The sequence below is a fragment of the Quercus lobata genome, chromosome 10, assembly GCF_001633185.2.
Source record: "Quercus lobata isolate SW786 chromosome 10, ValleyOak3.0 Primary Assembly, whole genome shotgun sequence".
Taxonomy (NCBI): Eukaryota; Viridiplantae; Streptophyta; class Magnoliopsida; order Fagales; family Fagaceae; genus Quercus; species Quercus lobata.
Window position 1 is genome coordinate 39,789,026 of NC_044913.1, and position 17,654 is coordinate 39,806,679.

Sequence of the window (17,654 nt, forward strand, 5' to 3'; positions counted from 1 at the left end):
AAAGACAATGATGCAGATTGATAATGACAAATTTTTCGTATTTTTTATTTTTTTTTTACTTATTTATTCATCTAAACAAGCGATCGATAGACCTTTCTTGCAAATTGAAATTCAGTATCTTTAAACTTCATTAAAAGGAATAATGACATCATTATATAGAACGTTTATATTGTTTTCCCTTGATTTCACACACCATATGCTATGGCTATTCTCATATGTGTATTCATTATTTCCTTTACTTGACATGCTTTTCAAGTTGTTCTGTTTTGGAATGCATTGTACATATGTTTTATTTTTATTTTTAGGCCTAAATGTAAAAACACTGACTAGGGTTTGGGCAAGGTTGTCAAATTTTGTACTAGAGGCCATTTCGATTTGACGTGGGGAACGGAATATTTCAGTACCTATTGATACCGGTGTACCGTTTTAGAATTATCATTATTTAATATTTATATACAGATTTATGTGTTTATATTTATTTATGTATGTATGAATTTGTTAATTTTTATATTTATCAACATAAAATTTAAAATCTGTATATTTTATAATATTAGCATAAGTACATTAACCAATATATTAGTTTAAATAACATTTTCTTTTTCAATTTTTTTATTGTACCGACCGAGATGCTAATACCGGCCGAAACACCCAAAATATTCCCAATACAAGCTTGTACAATTCAGTATTTTATTCGGCACATTTTAGAGTAGTACCAATATCAGTTCAATAGCCAGTATGATATTAACTTCCTTGGGTTTGGGTCAGTTGCATAAACATTCCCTAGGGTTTTAATTCTGCCTTATAACTACATAAGGTTTCTATATCTATCAAAATGACCACCGATTCTTGTCATTGCTCATATGATTTTTCCATCTATAAGAGCTAACAAAGTTACTCCCCCCAATATTCAATTTGGCAAATATGAAAATAATCTCTGAAAATTATAAGAAAAAATTGAAACCTCATAGGGTGTTTTTGCAACTAACCAAATCCTAGAGGGCGTTTTTGCCTCTTGGCCTTATTTTAACATGGGTATTTAGTGGAGAAGGTAGGGGGTTCAAACCACAAACATTCTTAAAAAATGTGAATGGTGTTGAATATATAATTTATTGTCTTCATCTTACTGTTTTAGAAAATTCCAAAAATATGTATTATCCTTTTTATAATATGATGCTTTAACAAAAAAATGCACAAAAATACCTAATACCTTTATAAAATGCCTAAGTGAACATCGAAAATGGAAATGTGCAATTAAAACATAGATTAATTTTGACACATTAATTGCTTATATTGGAGTATTTATTAGAGCCTTCTCATTAGTCCATATAAAATTTTCCATCTATTTTAGTATAAGAATCTAATTTTTCTATTTTATACAAGCACTTTGCAAAAACACTCACATCAGATTATCTATTATACACTCTATTTTCTTTATAATCATTTTTATTCTTTTTTTATTATTATTTCACCTACCCACATCAAAACACTCTCTCTCTCTCTCTCTCTATATATATATATATATATATGTATATATATATATATTTTTTTTTTTTCTGAGCACTACTCTCTTTTACTGTCTCTTTATATTTTTTGAACACTACTCTCTCTTTCTCCACCCAAGCCTCCATGGACAAGCACTCCCTCACCTTTGCTCATCTTCACTTTCTCTCTTATGGCAGCGGCGAGCACCCCACCTGAGCCTCCATGGCAATGGCGACGGTAGTGGTGGCTTAGGTTGATTTGGGTTTTTTGAATGAGTTTTTCGTTAAGTTTTGTTTTGAGTTGATTTTGTTTTTGGTTGATTTTGAGTTGAGTTTTTAGATGGGTTTGAGTGGATTTGTTTTGGGTTGATTGATTTTTTCTTCTTCTTCCTTCCTCTTCTAGATTGAAGAGAGTTAGGGGAAGAGGGAGAGTATAACAAGGGTGAGAGAGGAGAGAGAAAAAAATATTTAAATAATCAAATAGAAAACTACAATAATCGTGTAAATATACACGATTTTACTATAACAATATTGTATAGGTACAATATTATAGATGGATTGATGTAAGTAGTTTTTGAACAAAAATGTGTAAAACTAACAACTTTTTCTATTTTACAATGACTGGTGCAAGTCCTTTACCAAATAAGCTAAAACTTAAAACTAGTCTATAATAAGACTAGCAAAAATTGACTTTGCTTCATAATGTAAAACACACACATAATGAAAATTGCATATTAACCACCAATTTATGTCAAATCACTTGAGGGAATAATCAAGCACCACAAAGATGATTGGAATCTTTATTAAGGGAGTGAAGGATTTATCGAAAAGAGATGAACATATTTGAAGTTGCAGTTCGATACACTTTCAAGGGAAAGTCACAATCAATTCGATCTACTAATTCTAGTTGATGATGCACAAAATCGTCAGTGAGTCAATTGTCCACACGTACAGTGATTAGAGGTACCTAAAGAACAAAAGGTGAAGAACTTACAGAGAACACTAGTGAAGTGCCGGCCAAAGACCCTCTAAAGGTTAAGTTGGTGATAGAATGATCTCTAATAACTCTAAAAGTATAAGAGGTAGGAAATTTCACGTACCTTGGAAAAGAGGGTTCCTAGTGCTTATATAGTGGTACAGAGCTGATTAAGATCCTATGAATGTAGGCTTTTCCCTTATAGGGAAGATATGGAGTTAATGCTCCGAGATCTTTAGGGCTTAATTTCCCATATTTGGAGAATATGAAAATGTAAAGGGATCTTTAAGCATAGTGTGCAAGTTATTTCCATATAGAGATACTTGAGTGGAGGGCATACAAACGGTACAGGGCTAAGTATGAAGGGTCTTCAGTTTGGTGACACTTGTTAGCACCATGGGGTGACAAGCAAGTGGTATTTGCCATTACAAGTCCCTTGAGGCATGGGAGACATGACGATTCCTCAAGAGACCGACGAGGCTTATGAGCCTGACGACACAAGAGGAGCTTGACTAGTCCAACAGGGCGACACACCTCTTTAGTGACCGAAGATGCCTTGGTGGCCGAAGATACTTTTTGGTGACCGAAGACTCTTTTGGTGAGCTCATGATGCATTTGATGACCAAAGACTCTTTTGACGAGCTCATGAAGCTTTTGGTGACAGAATACTCTTTTAGTGACTGAATTTGCTTTTAGTGATCAAAGACTTTAGAGTATTGGACAAATTTTTGGGATGGTGAAAATATTCCATATCACTAGTAAACCATTAATTTTAAATTAATTGGTGTTTTATTAATGTTTTCCATACAGTCAAAATTACTTGTAAGACTAGGAGGATCAAGTGCGCGCAGATAAGAGTAAATAACCCAAAAAAAAAGGAGGGGGGGGGGGGGGGGGGGGGGCGCTCGCTGTGCGGCGGGGGCCAAATCTAGAAAAATAACAAATAAAATATGAAAAATCAATCTAGAACTAGTCAATCAAATATAATAACAAAGTAACAAAAAATTAACACCAACAAATTCAAAACACTGAATCTGTAAATCAGGTTAGCCATAAGTTACTCTCTCTCTCTCTCTCTCTCTCTCTCTCTATATATATATATAATCCATCAATCTGATTTGAGTTCGTAGAGATGCCAAAAGATCGACTTGTTCAGCGCACCGTGCTATCCTTAACTTCAACAGCTGAACATAGATAATAATAATAAACTTAATTACCAAATTTCGCACTCATGAGTCATGATAGTTTGAACTCCAAATCTTTCTTGGTGTATATAAATAATAGTAAGGTAGAAACAAAACCCCCACTATGAAAGGCCAAAATAGGCAAGCACAAGGGACATTAGCCGTTACTAGTGTATTTTTAATTCATCTCATCTGATCAAGGGGTAAAAATCAAAACAAAAAGGAAAAGAAAAAGAAATAGAAGAAATAAAATGGACTAGAATAATGGGACAAAATACAAATTTGATTGCTCATAGATGGGATTGGAACCCAGAATACACGTGAAATTTTTGAGTGAAAATTGAATCTCGATCGGTATATTTTCACACTTCTCTATAGTTGCTCCTCCTGGAACTCTCTGACTCTCTCACCGGTATATATGTACTACAAAATGGGGTAATTTGTAAAAAGGCAGTGGCATTGGCGACCTATTCTGTCTTAAAAAATGAAAAAAAAAAAAAAGGAACTATGTTAGCTGGATCAAGTGTGAGGAACAAAGAGAAAGGCGGGGGTGTGTTGGGATAAAGATCAAGAGAGATGGAGGGCCATCTCCTGGAGAAGAACTTTCTTCTGAGATGCATTGATGATGCCTTTGCACTCAGCTTCCAGTAACACCTCTGCCATAATTGCAGCTGGATGCCCTCTAGGCTCCTCAGAGGCCCTCCTTAACATGAACACCTGAGCATACATAAATTGCCAAAAAAAGAACTTAGTCTTGAGTTCAAAAAAATTGGGGAGAGTTCAGAAAACAAACTAGAGATATAGATTTATGTAGATACATACATATACACAAAGGCTACAACTACAGAATACTGTCTGATATCAAGAATTTTCACGCAAATATTCCTAAATGTCTTCATCTGACATAAAAAATAGATGCAAACCAAGAATTCATTAATTTCAAACAAAAAATCTCAATACAGTCTAGCCTATCCCCCAATATACCAAAAATCGAAGGTTTTTTTTTTTTTTTCCCCCCAAAAAAAAAAAAAAAGTAAAGAACTTCAAAACAAAGGATAAATTGCGTTAAAAATGATGTGATGATAAGTCAAAAACACACATTGTAACTTCATAGTACATCTATAGAGTATAAAGATTGTATAAGAGCTCCGAGAAAGAGGGATAAGAAGCAACTCTCATGACAAATAGTATGCCAATTAAGGTTTGGAACAATACAGGAATGCAGCTGTGGCTCAAAGATAAGAGAATCCATGAATTTTATTGCAAAATTGTGACATAATAGAAAGGTTTCTTTTCAACATGGAAAGTTCCTATTAGAAGGAAGGTCAATTGGCATTCACTTTTCTTCTTTCAAAAAGAGCAAGAGAATTTTTTATTTTTTATTTCCCCTGTACAGGGAGGGGGCCTTCAACTTAAATTTGTGCACACACGTGTGATCTCTTCCTTGATACCATATATAATTCCCATAAAAACCGGGTCATGCGTTTCAGCTACAGACCACATCCAACCCAAGATCTAAAAGCCTTTTGTTGTTGCAGCAGGATGGGCAACCACTTCTTTTTTGTCAATCAGTTTTACAACATACAAATAGACAAAGATAGATTGTTGTTGATGCTAAGTTCAATCTAATTTCACGGGTATTGATTCAAGCAAATTAACTATAATAGTACAAAATTTATCCCATCATAAGCACATACGAAGGCACACATCAAAATCTTGTTACAGAAAATATATTATACCTGATCATGGTGTGATATTTCTAAGCAGCCAGGTTGTTTAATGAATGGCTCCCCATCTATTTGAACTGGGAAAGGACTTGAAGCATGTATTCTTATGACTTTCCCTTGAGCTAATCTTCTGGCTTGGGAAAGTCCAACCTATACAGAAAACAAGCATTACTATCATACATATAGATTATCTTTTTGTACTGGAAAGTGAAAACATTGACCCAAAGTTGTGTACAACCATGACTATCAAGAAATGTTTCAACAATAAATCCCTGTACCTCATATGCTTGCATGTAAGGTAAAAACAAAAAACATGTAGACTCTTTTTGATAAGTAAAAGAGCATATATAGTCATGATAAAAATATGCAGGGGAGGTTGTTTGGATACTGTGTGTTTGCTTAAAGCATGGTTGTTAGTGAAGCATAAAATGATCTTTTTATTTTTAGTAAACAATTTCTTGTGTGTGTGTATTTTTATTTTATTTAAATTATAGCTTATGTCAGTATCAAATTAAATATAATATACATAATAAACACAATATGTACAGAACTTTTGTCTAGATGTTGCTACATTTCAACATTGTACACCAATCTTTTTTTTTTTTTTTTGGGGGGGTAGAAAACTCTGATTGTGCACCAATCTTTATATCCTTAATATTAGATATATGAAATATTTAGGGCCCGTTTGGTAGAGGATTTTGCGTAATGTTGTTTGTATTTTTTTGAAATACATGTGGGTGAAAAAGTGTGTGGAAATGCGTGTAATGTTATTTAAAAACTGAAAATAAGTTGTTAAACAACTCTACCAAACAGGGCCTTAGAATTTGGACTATCATGGTATTGGAGAATACGCCATCATTTGAGTTGGAAAAAAAAAGTCATGAAAATTAGGGGTGATCAGTCGGTCAGGCTTGGATTGGTAATCAAATTGCTACTCAGCCTGATCCCCTTGATTGGGAACTTTGCCACATGCTGACCTAGGGATTAGTCAAAACTGTCTGCATAGGAAGCACATACATGGCAACAAGCAAAGCGTATTCATGTCGGACACAGTTGCTTGTGTCTCAGTGTCTGTATGGTGTTTGGCATTTTATTTATTTATTTTGCTTTGGACATGGTCGATTGCAACACAGATACGAAAAAAATTTGGGAAAAAGGGAAGAATAAGAAGTTGGATTTTCAATCTAGTTGGCATTGGTCTCAACCCAATCGCACTCTCTCTCTCTCTCTCTCTTTGGTTTTTGTCATCTATCTCCACTCCAGCAAAGCTCATCAGGACTGGTCTTGGTACATCAACACTTGTCTCAATCCATTGGCACTGGTGTTGGCCCATTGTGTTGCTCTTGTCACATTGGCGCTCTCACCATTTCCTTTGCTTTGCATTATTCAAAATCAAGCAGCTTATTGACAAAGCTTCGCATTATATTATTATTATTATTATTTTTAAAGCTTTGCATTATGTTATTATTACTATTATTATTTTCCTTTGAAATACCAAGATGACCGAAATAGATAATGTTCTTGTTTCTAAGTTCTAACACTAACCATCAACAATTAAATTAAAGCTATGCCAAATAGGGAATAGTACACTACCATTCCAAAGTTAGTAACAATATTATAATAATTATCACCAATTAATATAAAACATGTTTAAAATTTTATTATGCATAAATATAAATTAATAAATTGTCGTATCCCCACTGTGTCGTGCCCTAGTTTTTAAGAATACCGTGTCACCGTGCCCCATGTTGTGTCCGTGTCTATGCTTCTTAGTTGTCAGCGTTACACTTTTAGGTGAGCAGAAGGGTGTCTGTCAAGTCTCCAGTCTAACACCCTATACCTCAAGCTCCCATTCACTCCTAGCTCTTCTTACCAAAATGATTGAAATTCAATCATCAAACAACAAACAGAAAATATTCAACCAAAAAATATTTTAAAAACTTCCAATCTCTTCTTTTACCAAAAAGACCCACGACAATTCGACTCAGACCTGGTCGGTTTGGCTGGGTGTATGATCACCCCCAATGAAAATGCAGTTTCAAACGCTTATTCATAATAATTAATGTGTAGTCAGGCTTTAGTTATCACATATAATTGAACTATTCTTCAAGTAATTTATATGGAGTGTCTTAACTAGTGCTTTCAAAAGAAAAAATCAAGCGCCAATGTGTTCCTATTTGCTGCGTGAGCAATGTGCTTATTTGAGATTGTTAAAACCTTTTAGTGTGTGCACACATGAGAGAGAGATATATTGAATAATTATATTATAATTTTAAATTTTTGGGAGATTCAAATACATACTAGCACAGTACAATGGAAAAAGAAAATAATATTAGGTCAGCGTTATAAATAAAGTAAAGATTCTGTACTAAAACATGCTAGTATAGAGAAGCACACGATATAAGAAGAATCTCAGACCTGAAGTTTGCCAAGGTGCCATGCTCCACAAACACATACAACCTCAAGCAATTTATCATGCATGGTCTGCAGATGAAAATCATCATCATGCTCGTTGTCATTTTGCCAAAGATCTACTCCACCCATATAACTGCCAATGTTGAGGACAATTAAACCCTCAGAATCCTGGTGCAGAAAAAGGATTAGCAAACAGCGGCAATTATAACATGAAAGAAAATAAATTGGATAAAAAAAAGGATCATTAATAATGCTGTACCTCTGGAATCTCAATGTCTTTCCCGTCAACTTCTAGCCAAACTTGCCATGGTAAGTCAGCACAAGTTCTATCCATTATATCCCTGGCACCTTCTTTGGCATATCGTAATTTATTCACAAACTGACCACAAAATTTTAGTCAGAAAATTTCAAAGCTAACAACATATTAAAGATAACAAGCCTCTCAGAGAACTACTATGGTTAAACCCATCACTGTAATTCTCCCAAGAAGAAAAGAACAAAAAGAACAAAAGATTAACCTAAACCATTGCAGTATACAAAACTGAGTAAACAATTTTTTTTCCACTTCTCTCTTTCAAACTCATATTGCGTTTATAGATATATGTGTCACCTTATTGTCAGGTCATTCCTGTTTGTAGCCATGATGTATAAAACAAATTCAATCAACCTATTAATGAAACTCAGCCAGCCAACCTTATTTCAAGGCAAGGCACACCGACTACCCTAATTTCCCAGTCCAAGAATAAATCATTGAGTAAACTATGTAAACTTGTAGACACTTTCAAAAAATCGCATCTGGTCTTTTAAAGTGTCAGTGAAAATGCAAAAGATTCAAGAAATTGTTACAACATGGACTCAATAATTATTCAACAAAAAGAAAAAGAAAAAGGATGAACAGAAAGTAGTATAGCTACCTGACTACAAAACTTTTCAGGATTTATCTCCCGAGTAACATGAAATTCATATGCAACCTTCGCATCACACCCAATACCTAGAAAATAAAAAGTAGCAAAGATCAGATTGATCCAGAAAAAGAGCACTAAAATATAGTAACTTCAGATAAATACCTAAATAGTTCATCATGAACTTTGATTGTACTTTATCAGGATTGCCTTCTCCATTTTCCTCTCTTATATCGACTTTCCAACGATCTAGCATTGTAACTGCAGCATGATTTATGTCCTGCAAAAGTGTGGTCAAGCCACCTTGTCCATTAACTGTAGAGAAACCTCTTCCCCATTGCAGTACCCTTGACAAATCATTTCCTGTACCAAGCGGAAGAATAGCAACAGGTGGAGGTGATTCAAAATTGTACTTCTCGATTGCATCAAGAACCCATGAAACGGTGCCATCTCCACCACAGACCAAAACCCTAAAATATTGCACATTTTTGAACAAATCTAACCCCACCTCCGGGCCCTGAGATGCACTCAATTCAAAAATCTGCAAATAGGAATAGGAAAAACTCAGACAAATATCCCATCACAATAGCATATATTGAACCAAAGAAGACAATGCAAGGAGAGAGAAGATATAGCATTTTTCTTTTTCATTGGTAAGTTACACAAACACCAAATGGGTCTTGAACCCACAACCTCACCCTCCACCTAAAACTCAAGGGGGAGGAGGTGCCAGTTGAGCAAGAGCTCATTGGCGATAGAAAGAAGATAGCATATGAGAAACAACTTCTACATCTTTAGCCTATTTTGGTCTTACAGGTCACCTTATGAGACTAATAAAATTATTGTCCAAGGCAAAAAAACAATTATAGATCATTGTATTGCCTAATAGAGTAGAAGTTTAAAACATTTAGGATCATCCAATGATTCCAATCTAAATCATTGAGATATTAGGGCAATAGATTCATACCCTAACAGAGGTTTCCTGGTACCATAAAACCATTAAAGCATGCAGATGATGAGATGGCCAGGAGGAAGTAATGATGTTGCCAAAAAATTATTATTTTTTACTTAATTGAAAATTCAGTGCAGACAGAATCATTTCTGTGCAGACTAACAGTTTATCGAATATTGAGGAAAATCAATTCAGTTATTCCAAGAAACTACAAGTCATTCTTGCATAGCGTTGTAGCAAGAATTCTTTTTATTTTTTGGCTAACATGAGTGTTCAGAGCTCTTCGAGCACCTGACTATTCAATTTGGTGTGTGTATTCCCCCCACCCCCAACAAAGGGCGGCCTCAAGATGCTGTTAGAATTTTTTAACTCAAGACCTCACTTATCTCTGAGGCCCTGGGAACCACTAGATGTACTTAGGGTTAGCATTGTAGCAAAGCTAAACTATAGTTACATATATGCAGGGTACAGAACAAAGAACAGTAACCTGGCTTATTTGTTTGGTTTGTGTGTTGTATTCTTTGGGGAGCAAAGGAGGAAGGGCATGGACCCAAAAGGGCTCTTCAACAAGCCAAAAGAGTTAATTTGTTATGATATGTGTAGTGCACAACAGCAATTAACTTGTTCATAATCCAGGGAAACCTATGTATTATAACATCTTCAAGAGAGACTAAAGAGTACAATGAAATAAGGCATTTAATATCACTAATTAGTTTTCTACAGAAATCATTGATTCATGTAACGCATAAACTGAATGCTACTAGAGCGCTCAAAAAATCACCTGTACAGGGTTTAATAGCATGTTCAGTCTCCTCTGAAGAGTAGGCCCATGTTGACCTCCACTCCTGGCATTTATAAAGACCAAAAGAGGTCTTGCATCCTGTGGCAAATCAACCAGTTGATATCTTTTGATTTGACAACAGGTAGCAGTTCCATTTTTTCTTTGTATTGACCCATTACGGATACCCTTTACACTAACTGCATTGCCACTCTTCTTTAAATCAATATTGAAATCACCACCAGATCTCTTCAAACCAGCAAGGCCATTAAGCACTTTTCCAACAGCTGTATCAGTCACTGAGGCATCTTGCAACTTTACAGAACGAACATTTCCATCTTTGCTACGGTGGTTCCTTCTTCTCATCCGGCTGTGAACAGAAGAAGATATAATTTCCTTGGCTATAGCACTTAGCACTCCACCTTCAGTTTTTTCTTCAATAACTTCTTTCACACAGAGTGGAGAAAGAATAATCCTTCTAAGAGGACCCAGATCACAAACATCACCATATTCTTTCGCCATTTTAGTGTGACATTTGACATGAATAAGGCGTTGGCACCATAAGCAATGCCATGTAGGAGATGCATCAAGAAAAGGAACACCACAAGGTTCATCGCAGTAAAAACAGAAAGCAGACATCTCAGGATTATCATCCATATCACCCCATCTTTCTGACCAGTGGTGACGAACATGGTTAAGACCAGCTTGTGCCACACACTTACAATCATTTTCTGTTAACTGAGAACAATAGAAATGAGCTGCTACACCACAAACAGAGCAACGATGAACAAGGGTTTGTGATGAGGCTTTTGTACCTAAATTTTGAGGAGACACCAAGGAATTCAAGCAAACACAGCACATGGATGGCTGTTCACCGTCAGCAAAATCTTCTATCCACATATGATGTGATAGAGGAACCTTTAGATTCTTCCAGACTTTTTTCTTTGCTTTGGCAGCAGCTTCAACCCATTTTAGAGATTTCCTTTTTTGCCACTTAAGAAATGCATATATGACAGCTAGAAGCCCAAATGATCCAGTTACCAGCCATTTGAAAATAAATGGACCATAAGCATCGGAGCAAATCAGCAACCATGCAAGTGAATTTCTCAAATCAATCATGGTGAACCTAATATCCATTGTCTATTTCAGTTTTGTTTACTGCAGACAGAACGAAAGATATCCAAATAGACTATGCATACAAAACCTGATCAGATTAAAAAAAAAAAAAAACCATTCATGAGAAACAAATCAACGTAAATAAATAGAATTTACAATTGTAACTGCACAAATATATGAGGTCTGGCAACCATTGTTATCTTTTACTTAAGTCCAAACTCTAATGAGCTAAGTTCTAGTTTTAGGCTTAGTTAGATACAATTAAAAATAGGATAAGTTATCGCTACCACCCATGTGGTATACCCTTAAAACATGGAGCTACTCTGTATTTTATATCGTGACACTTACCTACCTTGTGGTTCGCTTTATGAGGCATTTCCGCTAATTTTAAAGGAATTTAATAATGTGACAAGTTCTAACAACAACCATTGGGAAAATAACACTCATGGGGAAAGAATATAAAAATAAATAAATAAATAAAAGATTGTTCTACCTTAAAACTTGCACCTTCTAAACAGACAAACCCAAATGAGGATTGAAGGAGAAAGTTAGAAAGAAAACCAGAAATGTGAGGGTAGAACAATTTTCTCTTCAATTCTTTCTCTATATGTAGTGTTAAAATTTGGCACATCATCAAATTCTGTTAAAATTAGTGAAAATGGCTAACAAACTAGAAGGGAGGTAAATGCCTCATAAAACTAACAACAAGAGGAGAGAAGGGGGAGGGGGGGAGGGGAGTATCACAAAATAAACCACAAGGTAGTTCCATGTTTTATAAGTAAACCACATGGGTGGTATGTGTAATCTACCCTTAAAAATAAGCATTGCTTCTCCATTAAATTACAATGCAAGACAAGAATGTATTGACCAAGAGCCTTGTAGCTCAACTGGTTGGCCTCTTCTGGTGTTTCCAACGGAGAGATCCAAGAGTCAAATCCCCCCAACCCCAACCCCAACTATCAATGTGTGTGTAGAATGTATTGACTAAAGATGGAGTCGTGTATTGGGGAAGTGAAAAAGAAGAACAAAAACTTACCTAAATGAAAAATGTGTAATCTAGTGCTAAAGCAAGCTTTAAAGAAGTGGAAGACTCAATCAAAACTTAAAAAAGGAAAAAGGTAAAGGAAATATAAATATATAGATCAACTTTCACAGCTTAATGTAGGACCCTTGAGATCTCACCTTAATCCTCTCTTTTTCTTGGAAAAGTCATCTATCAGAAGTGTAGGACGCTAATCACTATTTAAGGATAATGTAACTAAATATAGTTTCTTTGAACCTACTCATATGACTTCAAGACAGTTATTATACTGATAAATCCAGCTCTCAGCATTTCACCACAGTGGAACCACTGCTCAAACCTGACTACCCATCGGCATGGAACAAGCCAAGACATGAAGATTCACTTATTCAACATCAACTACATCTAGATTAACTGTCATAGGAGTGGGAAGTTACTGTGGCAATAACAGGATAGGCAAATTTCCATAGGGTCAAGAAAGAAGTGAATCAGTCCCTATTACTCCCAACCAGCTATGTTTTGTCTATTATTGACGAACATACAGCTCACATTACGCTTCCATTTCCTATGCTCTCCTGCATACTACACATTAAATCATCCTAACTACCAGCGCCATCTAACTCTGCAACCAATCCCATTAAATATAAAATCCTAAATTTCTCAAATCAAAACCATGTAGCACGCTAGAAAACAACTCAGAAGCGAAATCTCTCAGGCCCTTTCTGAAATTTATCACATTAAACCACTGTGGTGGGGTTTATGAGTTAAAAAAAATTATCATAGTTTCTGAGAATTAAAGAATCTACACAGAGTGAAGACTGAGGTCATTTCGAACCATATATGACAATTGTTTCATTAATGAAATGGAATGAGAATAGTCACAATTCAATTAATAAATGGAAATTTCAACTAAAAACTAATCAATTTCTGATTAAAATATGAAATATTATTCATTCCGAGAGCCAATGCCAAAACGCAAGAAAAACCAATGGTAATTTCTAGCTAAAGCTTCATCGTTTGCCGAAATTCAAAGCAAAAGACAATCGAATAAAAACTTAAATTCAAAATTAATCGAAACCTTCATATCAAGCAAATGATTAAAATGATCGATATCCACCTGAATCAAATTCCGTGGAAAAAAAAAAAAAACACCCAAGCACTGGAATTTGAGATCTAATTGATCAAATACAAAATACACACAAAGAAAACGCAAAAAAAGGAATCGAAACATTAAGAGTGAATCAGTGTTACCTGGAGAAGAAACCCTAGAATTCATGGTTTACGTGCTTCGGAGAGAAGGAGACGAAATTTCTCAGATGCGAAGCGAAAAAGAAAGAGAGAGAGAGAAAGAGAAAGAGTTTCGAGAGGTTTTGATATTTTTGGTTAAAACAATAAGTATATAGTATTATTATTTATACTAGTTGTTGAAGAATATAGAATAATTAGATTAATTAAAAAATAAAAAATAAAAGTGGAAAGACGAGGGAAAAGCGCGGGACTTTTTTATTTCATTGCGCAAACAACACGGCTTGATTTGCCTTTTGCTTAGCTTGCTTACTTTGGAATCGACGCGCGTGATGTGTGTCGTCGGTCGTGTGAATTTATGGAAATATCCATATGATTCTCTCTCTCGAGGTGTATCGATTTCTTCGGAATGTCTTTTGTTTGCTTTGTTTTTGCTAGCTGTGCTTGTGCTTGTGATTGTGAATGAATCTTTTAAATTTTTTGTTGACTATTTTGGGAATCCAGATCCTTGAATCTTTTGACTTCTTTCCAAGTGGGGCCGGGGACCGTTTCCCGATCAGTTCAAATCTCAACATCTACTTGTATTTGTAGAGATATTTTGTTTTTAGCTGGGTAAACCAATCGTGACAAAGCTTCGGATGTATAATGGATCAATATCTCAAGCAATATGTAAGGTACTGTGAACTTGACAAAACTTTGGATATTAATGGATGATAATATCGTGGATCTAGTTAGTTCAATTGGTAAAATCTCCTATAATTGATTAAGAGATTTGAACTTCAATCTTCGTCTACACCAAAAATTAATTAGTGTTTTAGTTAAATGATAAACACAATCATTAGAGCACTAGCATTTGGGTATGCTAAATACTAAAAAATTGGCATTTGTGTATCATGTCGTTCTATTTTTAGTATAGTATGGTAGAAATTGTAAAAAAAATTGTCATTATTTTATTATGCATTTTCTCTATCCTCCCACGTGTCTTTCTCTTTCTCTTTCGTTTGCCAATCTTTCTCTCAACCTCTCATTTTTTTTCACAGCCTCTTTCTCTCTCTCTCTTCCTCTCTCACTCTCCGCCTTAGAGTAAACCACTAATCTCCACCACAGCCAATCTTGCCAAGCCGCCGAACTCCACTAGCACCAATCTCGCCAAACTTCCTATATCTCCATGCCACCATCTCACCTTCTCATTGCCTCGCCCATTTCCGATTTGAGTTGTCTAGGTCATGGGTTGATTTTGACAAAGATTTTGGTAGGTTTATGATATAGGTCTTGGGTTGATTTTGTCTGCTAGTTGGTGGGTTGTGAATCGGCTGATTTTTTTTTTTTTTTCCTCTGGTGGTGGTGGGTTTATTTAATTTCCTCCAGTGGTTTTTTTTTTTTTTTTTTTTTGTGATTTTGGTTTTTTTTTAGATGATTTTTTTTGTTGCAAATTTGTTTGGATTTTGGTGGATTTGGGTTGTGATCATGGTGGCTAGTGGTTATGGGTAGTGAAATTTTTTTATTTATTTGGTTTATGGGTTGTGGAGTAAAATGAATATTTTAATTGATTGAATATATTATTTTAATGTATTGAATGTTAAAATAGAAGGTCTTATGTAGAATGTATTTCAAAGTGGTGTGTTAAAATAGGTTTTGGTGTGTGAAAATGACATTTGAGATAGAACTGCTAGTGCTAAATTATATATCAAATTCATGAAAAATTATATATCAAAAGCCCAATTCTTATCGACAATATCAAAAAACTCAATTTTCTCACTGACAATATTAAAAGCCCAAGCTAGCAACTTGACATTATTTAGTAAAAAACCCAAGGTTGTTGATACTTGGAAGATACCATATGTTAATGATGAAATCACCTAAACTCATAATTACAATCATTTTAAATCTTGTTACTTACCCATCAGATTTATCTTAAGAACCCATGGCTACTTATCTACTTCCAAAACTCATGGAAAGTTATGATTATTTGTCCTAAACACACGAGATTCATATAAAAACCCATGGTCACTATTTATTTTACGTTCATGATGCTATGGTAGATTATTCATCTTACAAGCTCATCATTTAATTCATTACATGATTATTGGGTCTTATTTGGAACTCATAAACATTACCTATATTATCCTCAAAAAAAAAAACATGGAAGTCATTATTTAAAAATAGTAGATATTATTCACCAAGATTTTTGAAATAATTAAGTTTATGTCAAATACTATTATTTTATTATCTTACAAATCATTACCCAAGAACCTATTACAAATATTTATTAAAACCCAAAGATATATAGAATACCCATGGAAACATGTGTCAACATTGTCCATTTTGTAGGACCCAAGAAGTAATAGAAAGGGAACAAACCTAAGTGAAGAGAGGCACAAAAAGGGCTCAGCTAAAAAGTTCAGCCCATGTAGAAAAGCCCAATCTGAAGTCCTAGCAAAGGCAATCCAAGGCAAAAGATTGAATCAGCTAGACAACTTCTCTCTTGTCCATCCCTAACCAAGGCTCAGCTGGAGGATTCCTCAAGGAGTAACAAAATCTTTAAGATTAAACTAAGGGCTAGTTACTTGTCCCATCAACTTTCTCCCATTACCTTCCCTGACATGGACAGTGCCCAGAGGTTGGGCTAGCAACTAAAGTTTGATGGGTAATGGAACTCCATCATCTTCCTCAAAGCTTTAGTTTTAGTAGAAGGAGGCCATAACCAAGTTACTCAAACCTTAACAAAGCAGATCTCTAAATGTCAAAAATGTTCAAGAATCGGTTCATGCACCAAGCCCATGAATCCTAAAAGGGGGAAATTTGGAAAATGTGATTTGAAGGGCATGAAGGGATCTCCAGCTGAATCTTCTGAAGTAGGCCTAAAATTTAACACCTAGCTTGGGGTGCTGAATCCTACTCTCTAGGTCTAGGGTTCAAATCTCAATTGCAGCAACCAAAATTCTACCCTCATACCTGCCTTAATCCTATTGGTTGAAGCCAATCCCAAGAATCTCAGCATTTAATGTAAGATTACCCAAATATTCACCTCCATCTGATGTTACCCAAAAGAGCAAGACATCCCAAAAGAAAAATTACCATTTTTTGCCAAATCCTCAAATGAGCAATTTGGCAACCTTCTTACTGATCATCCCTACGTTTTTGGACTCTTGCTAATTACTCGCTTAAGCTCCACTATAAAAGAGAAATCCCATCAGTTCTACCAACACACACCAACCCTTTTGAAAACTTCTGTCATTCTTGTTATTTTGATCCATAGTTCATAAAGAAAAGTCTTCTTTCAACTTGTAGATTAGTTCCCCTAATTCATAAATAATCTCTTTCAATCCATAAAAGCTCACATTCACCTACCCACAAACATTCCTTGTCATTTTCAACAAATCTCAATTCCATAAATGTTTCTTAATTTAGTTATAAGCAACCTTCCCCCCCCCCCCCCCCAACAAAAGACTTAATACAGTTAAGCCTTCTCATTATTTCCCTCCATTTTACCACAAACTTGGTCACCCATTCACTTAAAAATAGCATTTACTATCCCACATATATCCTTAATATATATTTCATAAGAATCTTGGTTGAATATTTGCTGCATTAAGTTGGAATCTCTCTTTCCCTTCATCTCACGCCAAATAACCCTTTTTCTTTTACCATGGAACCTTTGGTCTTTACTTTTTGCTTTTTCATTGAAGGATATAATATGTTTGTAACAATAGAGTTTTTTCCTCACATTGATGTGGTAGTAGCAAAAAGTACTCTTAACCATTTTGATCGAAACACACAAGGATTTTCTAATGTGAACACTTAGATTATGTTTGGTAACAGTTTTTGTTTTCTATTTCCAAAAACTTGTTTTTGGG

The 17,654-nt window shown here is 35.0% G+C and overlaps 1 protein-coding gene across 1 annotated transcript; it reads right to left on the bottom strand.

Moving 5' to 3' along the window:
* Window positions 1-3,699: 3,699 nt before the first annotated feature.
* LOC115963508 (diacylglycerol kinase 2) lies at window positions 3,700-13,950 on the bottom strand. The gene is made up of 8 exons (XM_031082514.1): window positions 13,804-13,950; window positions 10,419-11,619; window positions 8,851-9,226; window positions 8,698-8,774; window positions 8,043-8,162; window positions 7,787-7,951; window positions 5,381-5,518; window positions 3,700-4,358 (listed from the first exon to the last, which is right to left on the bottom strand). The coding sequence occupies exons 2-8, from the start codon at window positions 11,550-11,552 to the stop codon at window positions 4,209-4,211; spliced, it is 2,160 nt and encodes a 719-aa protein (XP_030938374.1). The 5' UTR covers window positions 11,553-11,619; window positions 13,804-13,950; the 3' UTR covers window positions 3,700-4,208.
* Window positions 13,951-17,654: the final 3,704 nt, after the last annotated feature.